We start from the raw sequence: 8,225 nt of genomic DNA, 5'->3' as shown, positions 1-8,225 counted from the left end.
CTCACTTAAATATTTGCCTCACATTTGCATATTATTTAAAGTTACCCTCTTGCCCACTCATCACAAAGTATATAATATTCTCCTTTTCTCCTTAGCAATAACAAGGATCAAATTAGGAATTTAGCTAGTTTAAAAATGTTCTTCCTGTCCAAGTTCCCATATACAATTGGTGCCTGATACCTCTGTACCTGTTTTGATGCCTACGTATCTGTCCCTGTGAGAATTCACCTTAGTCTCCATTTTGAAAAGGTCTAACAGTCAACAGCTGTGTTTAAAGAAAAAATGTTACCTTCACAAGACCAAATTCCTGGGGCCGTGTCATTATGGCTTAACATTAACATTGCTATCACATGGGCCATCCCTGTTTTCTTTTATTAACAATGTAACCTGATGACAATTTTTTAAAGTCTAGACTAGTTTTCCATATGTTTGACATATTTTATTCTCACATCATATCTTTTAAAAACAAAAAGACGCAAACATATGCACTTGTCAAATGACTTTTTCTTTTGAAGTAATCTGACTTCTTCAGGTTCTCTGTCACCAAAAAGCAAGGTCTGATTTCAATACTGCCCAGGTGCTGTGAAAGTATCAGAAGGGGTCCTCTTCAAAGCAATACTCCAGGTGGGCTTACTCAGTGATTTGCTGCATAATTTCTTCTATGACGTTTTCAACAGACACAACATATACAGGATTTCGGTTGGGAGGGCTTCTTATTATTTCTAGCTGTGATTCCTGCTCCACATTCTTATTTTCTTTTCTTTGAATATATTGCACAATATTTTATTATTAAAAAAAGGTTTTATGTCTCAGGCAGAAAGTTTTTCTCCTTCACTTGGGAGGTGCTAATGTGTATTATTTTCTAGAAGAGGTAAGTGGTTGTCTGTGTGGCCATCCTCAAAAGAAACCTGGAGAAGAAAAGGCCAAAGTGTTAGTTTGATTCCCAATACTAGGTGCTCTTTCAACATGCACATTTTGGGGACAGTTCCTTTCTGGGCACCAAAAGCTACAATTTAAATCTAACAGAGCGACTTGGAGAACAACAGCACGTTTACTATCCCACTTACAGAATTGATGGGTTTGTAGGATCCAGGTCTGAAACGACAGTAAATTATTTCAACAATAAATTTTCCAATTCCATGTAACATGCCTATAATAAAAAAATAAGTGTATATTTTAGATTGTGCTTCTAATGAAATTATTTCCTAAATTCATTATTTCCTAAATCGCCTTAAGTACAAATTCAGATAAAACAACATAAGGGGGAAAAATGAAGCGGTTTTCCTTGTTCACATCCATGATTAGAAGTGTTAAGACAGGTAAACTTTAAAACAATTAGATATCTTTTCAAAAGAATCAGGCCTAATAACTCTCGACGTTGACAAGGCAATCTTTTCAAAGGTGCTAAATACATCTCACACCCATATAATTTTTAAAACCAGTATCACTGGTTTTAAATATTACTGGATTTAAATAAAGCCATGACAAAGACTTTCATTAGAAAATAAATAAGTTTTGAAGTATATAAACCAGTACCTCCATGTAATAGTGAATAGACATTGAGGATAAACAGAGCTGTTTCCTTTCTTTATCTACTATTAATTCGTCTTCAAAACTAGGATTCTACAGGTTGTCTTTGAGAGCAGCCTGAAATCTCACCAAAAAGGCCAAAAATGATAAAAAGATTATTGACTGAAAAACTTGGTTTCCTGACTATGTAACTCAAAGTACTATAAAATATAATTTGAAATGCTGTAGAGGTAAACATACTTTAAGTTCAAAACAAGTGTTATTACAGTGTCTGCTATTTCTAGGCATTCTTTCACTTAACTTTATAGTACAACTATGTCTTAAAGTAACAACTACCATTTTCAGAAATGAAAACAGAACTTTTAAAAGGGAAATGACCTACCCAAAATCACCACCATATAAATGGCAAGATTTATGTTAAATCCTAGGATCTTGCTACCTCATTTAATGATTTCCCATAGATCACTAGACTCAGGGGACTTAATTATGTTCAGCTCATAATGTAACTTGGGAGGTTTGGAATTTTATCTTTTTCTTTTAAAGATTTATTTATTAATGTATGTAAGAACTAGGGTACAGGCCAGAGGTATAAGGGGTGAGAGGATTCACCATAGACAGAGTGGGGAACAGTACAGGCAGATGTACTGAAAAACACTGCTGAGGGGAGCAGCAGGCAGGTCAGGAGATGTCTGCTGCACCATGTGGGTCACCATCCCTGGCCAGGGATCCAATTCCTGCTGCAGTGGCTGCCAATAGATTTATAATGCTGTGCTTTAACCTGCTGTGCCACCAGGGAAGGGCCCTGGAATTACATCTTAATGAAAAAGTTCTTTAAATATCAAAACATGAATATGTATATATTTCTTACCCCTTTTAAAGAAAAGTATCTTAATTTTAGTGTAAGCAACACATTCAGAAATTGGACAAAGAATGGCTCTTAACCTGTTGTTGAGAAGATTCCTCCAACAATACCACAGAGTCTTACAAAAAACTGCCAGAAAGGCATATGCTCCTCAGTCACGGTCACCATCAGAGAGCTGAGGTCATATTTCATGAAGATCCCGGAGACTCCGTGGCTGCCTGCAGCATGGTTAATGACGCGTTCCTGCAAGGAAAGCAGGAGGGCCAGGAGAGGCAGGTCAGAAAACAAGCCCCAGATCACCAGAGGTCCATGAAGTCCTCCAGCCCGACTACAAAGGAGGGACACCAGTCACTAAAGAACAGCGCTGCCGTCACATTAAAGACACCACACTGCAGGGCGAAGCAATCACTCTTTATTCTTGGTGGGATGTGCTTTTGAAACAAGCCATTTTCCTTATTTAAGGAAATAAGCTTACAACTATGTAGCTCATCCCTCTCTAAATCAAATGAAACAAGAAGCTACACTAATATTTTTCCATGCTTTTAGTGGCATTTGCTCAATTATTAAAATACTATTATCTGAATGACTAATTACTAAATAAGTTCATTCTGTGGTTCATTTTAAACAATATGAGATACACTAAGGATGAAAGCAACACATTACTTTGAAAGATATCAACACTTGGTATCTTAGTTTCTTTAATGTTATACTTCAGATACCTTGCTTCAGTTTTTAAAGGTAGAATTTTTTTTCTTGAAAGAAAACTTACCACAGTTCCCCCAATGAGTAAAAAAATATTTTATTTCATTCCATTCTTATTCACTTCAAGCAGCTATTACACTGCTTTACTATGATTTTGTGCCAGGCCCTGCCTATTTGACCAACCTATAACTAACCTGAAAACTTTAGGAATACAAATGAGGAGCTTAATTACTACCAAGGGAAAGTGAAACAATTCTCTATTAGAATTATAACAATTCTCTATCCCACTAAACACCAGGGCCTCATGCATGACCTATCAACTTTTCAATAAAATGACTAATCTGAAAGCCCTGATATATTCAATATCCTGCCACAATTACAAATATATTGTTACTCCCTACATGGGTGAAAGCCGTTTCAGGGATCAGGGTGTCTACAGAGCAAAAAACTGATTAACTAATTAATGAGCTCTCCCCCTTTTTCCATTCCCCCAACTCTATAGCTATTTGTCACCCTCTTAGTACAAAAGTTAAATGCTCTGGGATTCTTGTTTGTTTTCATTTGATTTTGTTATTTAAAATATAACCTAATTCCACATCAGTACATAGGTTATCTATCTCATACATTTTTTAATTTGCAAGTTACTCTACTTTGAGAATAAACCACTAGTCTCCAGTTTTCTATTACAAGCAACACCACAATGAATAGGTATACATCTTATTTTTAAATTCTTCTACACTATCTTTGGATGCAATTTCTAAAAGTAGGATTGCTGGGTCAAAGGGCAAATGCACCTGTCCCTTCCTAGATTTTCCCAAGTATCCCTCCACAGACTTAAGCCATGTGAGTGCCCTCAGCAGTGGGTATGTGCCTGCTGCCTAAAAAGCCTCGCCATGGTATAGGCTGGCTGGTTCAGGATGCCCTCCCATACTCCCCTCCCACACCTCAGTGGGCAATGGAAGTCTAACAAGGTGATGTCCAGGAAAAGGGGAGGTTCCAGATTCCCTGCACCACCCAAAAGAGAGTGGAACTGAGCAGGGAGAAGCTGGGGGTAGGGTGGGGAGTGAGCATGGGGGAGGGAGACTGGAGAAGGAAGCAAGCAGGATGGAGAGTCAGGAGGAGACCTAATGGAAGCCCATGGAGCAGAGAGCATGTATTTCCTTCTTGGTCCTGGACTGGGTGACACAGATGTGGATGAAAGACCTGTGGGAAGGTAAACTATGGCAGCTTTTACTTTCATTTTAATTTTACTCTTTTCCCCACAGACTTGTCTGGCTGTTTCTGACCCTTTTCTATGGGTCCCTGCTGAAGGTACTTTAGACTTGGGGCAGGCTCTCGGGCCTTGCTTTAGGTCAATCCTGTTTGGGTGGACTTTTACCCATGAGGGGATGGGTAACTTTGGGTGTTTGATTTAGAAATTATTAATCTTTGTTCTTTCTGTACTGTTTACTAAGTAAAGGTCTTATATGTTTTGTCTTGATGCAGAAGATGGCAGAAACTATTTAGAGCAGGCAGGTTTGGGGTTTCTGGGGTTCCCCTCTCTGCCCTGTAACAGATTCTTACCACACACACACAGAATGTTGAAAAGCACCATATATGCCCCTGGATATTTGACCTAATTTCTCCCTCTCCTTCTTTACACAGATATATTCACTCCTCAAACACTTGATTTTCCTCAAAAGTATTAAAAGTTAACGCATGGCACTGAGTCCTAAAATGTAATGTCCTAAGAATAAGGACTATTCCTCAATCAGTGAAGACATATAGTCATTGTGTTATAAAATTATCAAAAAAAAAATTCCACATGGAGCAATGCAAATTAAAAACCACTTAAATACCTCAGGATTTTTCTGGATGCGCAATACTAGCAAAGCATTCATCATTCCCAAAACACAATAATAAGAAAACAAGACCCCAGAATAGAAAAGAAACTATCCAGCTCCAAATTCTGATCCTCACCGTTGTTGCCTACTTCTGAGGAGATAGCCCACACCCCCAAGATCACAGACCATGTCCTCTCAATTAGATGAACACAAAGCTCTAACTTAGTGAGTTCCAGAGGGGGTAAAGGGCTGCAGTGCAGCTGAGACGATGATGTGAGGCCAGGTGCTGAGTCCTGTCTCCACCTTCCTCCCTTCTGGAACTTAGGGAGCTTGAGTTCAGACCAACACCCACTGCCAACCACAGGAATCTGGAGCCAAGAAGTGGAACCGGGAGCATAAGCTTTGGGTACAGAACAGAAACTGATCCAGTCATAAGGTTACCTGGGTTGCCCCTCCCATCCCAAGACAGAGCAAGGAGTCTGTCTTCTTGGGTCTTTTCCCATCCTACTCACATTATTTATAAACAAAAGAGAAACCCAAAACTGAAGCCCCCGCACCACCTGCTAGGAATACAAAATGCCCAAAACAAAAGCACCAGAAAGCCAAATTTAGGAATAAGGTGTAAACACCTAGAGAGAGAGATCCAGAGCTCAAACTGAAAGACAAAGAATTTCAGGGCAAGAAGTTAAAAATGTCAACTTACCCTTTCTGTCACAGAAAACTGATGGGTGTCTGCTGAAATTTTATATGTATGTAGTTTTGTTGGCACAACTGTAATAAAATACTGGAACATCTGGTTGTCTAGAATAAAGTAAAATTTTTCATCAATCCATCAGTAACAAAACTAAAACAAATATATCCTTCCTTCCACTAAATACACCAACCTGAAACTTAGTGCCATTTATGACTTAATATCTAGCAAAAATCTCACAACTTCAAAAGAATAATAGCAACATACTCATACTTGATAAAACAAGTTCTCAGTAAGGCACACACACGGGGTTACTTATGGTATATTCATTGGGCATTTCTAAGCATCAATTAAGTCATAAATACCATTATTTTACTTGTTATTAATTTAAAATATTAACGGTTCACATTAAAAAAATGTTAATTCCCTAAGTCTATATTCTAGAAAATTCAGAACAAGATGTATCTGTTTACGAATTTAAACGAGATAAATAACAGGGCCTTAGTACAATTAACCTAAAAGATATGTACTTCATAGCATGTGGTATTGTATTTTAAAACTATGTGAACAAAATACATGTTTTAACTGTAAGGTTCATGACACGCTGACAAGTGCACTCACCATCACTGAGATACCACACATGGAATCAACTCAGAAAATGCTTTTCTTTGCTTCGATACCCTCTATCTCTAGTCTTACCGCAATCACTCACACTACCGTGCACTCTGCTATTTTAGAATCTCACAGAAATAAAAAGATACAGAATCTCACAGATATAGAAAGATATGTACTTTTATGTTTCTTGTTTCTTTTATTCAGTGAATTTTCATTTCTATCAAACTTCTCTGTCTTGTATCTCAGCATAATTCAGATAGAGAAGGGTAAAGCTAGAGCAAGAGTAATAATCTCTTCAAACACTAATGTTAAAAGTTTTAATTTTATTTACAAAATAAAGTTTATAGTTAAGATTTTATAAAAAGCTTATGACAAACTAAAGGATATCCTGCCTTATTTCATATACTACTTCTACCACATGTACTTTCAAAAATGAGATTTTGACAGTTCTATTAATAATTTCAGCTTACTATCCTAGATATTATCACAGATAAAATAAGGGCAAAGGGGTGTTACTCCATCCCCCACCCATCAATAAAAGGTGGACAGTTGTCAGTTTCATCCTTTGCGAGGGTCTTTGATATAAGGTGAACAGCTGCATCTGTGCCTAGCTTTAAGGTTTTGGACAAACTCCATCATGTTATGAACAGAGAGGAGGAGCTGGAAATACTAGAAAAAAAGGATGTTCAATCATTAAGAAATTATTTAAAAAAGATGAAATGGAGATTAGTGAGGCAACACCAGTGCCGTAGACACTGCTGCGGCAATGTGGGGAGGAGAGGCGGCAGAGAACTGCCACAGAGGAGGAGGAAAGTGCCACTGCAAGGGCTGTTAACCATCGAGAATCAAAAAATCCAGGCAGGAAAAACTGGAAACCTGAAGCTGAGGCCAGAGGAACAATGAACACACCTTTGATATTTATGGAAGGAAACTCTCCATGTGCTGATAAGGGATGAAAAGGATGAAACTGACAAATGTCCACCTTTTATTGATGTGGTGGACAGAGTAACACCCCTTTTCTCTTATTTTTTCTTTGATAATATCTAGGTTAATAAGCTGAAATTATTAATAGAACTGTCAAAATCTCATTTTTGAAAATTATAGTGGTAGAAGTAACCATGACCAGGCTACAGGAAATACTGTTCCAACAACTTTTTCGCAAGGCACAGACTAGTCCAGTTTGCAGAGCTGTACAAATGTGCATAGCATTAAAGGTATACTAAAAACTTCTGGAGAACATGAACTGAATACACAAGATGTGGAGTGCCAATTTTTCCCGTGTGGTTAAATGACGCCCTATGGAAGATGTATTAGGAAGCAGAAGAATTCACCTGTCTCCAATCTTTGAAAAACCTAGTGGCACTCAGCTGACAGCATCATACAACAAACCCTATTTCTCAGACATCTTGAATTTAAGAACAAGTAAACTTCAGTTTGGTGCAGAATGACCATTTAATTAAAGATGAGATTACACTGAATAAAGGTCCTATTTCTCAGATTGCCTCTACTCACACATTTCTAAATTTAGCACACTAAAATTTAAGTGAAACATTCCCATACAAACATAAAATTCTCCTGAATGTTACATATTCTAAGTAAGACACTTTGAATATATCTAATTACAATATGGTATTAAATGAGTTAAATAATTTAAAAAATGAATCTGTTTGAATAGAATCTAAAATTCTTTTTTAAAAGATTTATTATGCATTAATTAAGTTTTGCAAAATCCAGAATTCCTAGCAGCACAGAAAGCTTCAGAAGTCCTTAATAGGTGTCCTGAGTGGAGCATGCCATGCAACATGACAATTAAGAACCTTTTGGAAATACAAACTAGATTATCTGCTACTAAAGAAGGAAAAATCCACCCATATTTTTTTTAAAAAAATGAAATAGGAGGTTAAAACAAACATTAATAAAAGGTGAGCATACTATTGTTACCACTTCTTACTTTGTCAATAACCAAGCCAATACAGTGACACTGTAGGTTTCAGGTGCCTAG

At 37.3% G+C, this 8,225-nt stretch overlaps 1 protein-coding gene across 1 annotated transcript in view; it reads right to left on the bottom strand.

The window, feature by feature from the left end:
* Positions 1-761: 761 nt before the first annotated feature.
* The window catches only part of ERGIC2 (ERGIC and golgi 2), a 39,951-nt gene continuing 32,487 nt past the window's right edge, over positions 762-8,225 (bottom strand). The window contains exons 12-15 of the mRNA XM_012732912.1: positions 5,621-5,718; positions 2,473-2,635; positions 1,068-1,150; positions 762-908 (exon numbers count right to left, since the gene is read on the bottom strand). Coding sequence (XP_012588366.1) covers positions 846-908; positions 1,068-1,150; positions 2,473-2,635; positions 5,621-5,718 — 407 coding nt within the window. The 3' untranslated portion in view covers positions 762-845. The remainder of the gene's footprint in view (positions 909-1,067; positions 1,151-2,472; positions 2,636-5,620; positions 5,719-8,225) is intronic.

This window comes from Condylura cristata, unplaced genomic scaffold, assembly GCF_000260355.1.
Source record: "Condylura cristata isolate star-nosed mole 26May11 unplaced genomic scaffold, ConCri1.0 scaffold00036, whole genome shotgun sequence".
Lineage (NCBI taxonomy): Eukaryota > Metazoa > Chordata > Mammalia > Eulipotyphla > Talpidae > Condylura > Condylura cristata.
Note: the sequence above shows the minus strand (reverse complement) of the source record. Positions and strands in the feature narration are given on the sequence as shown.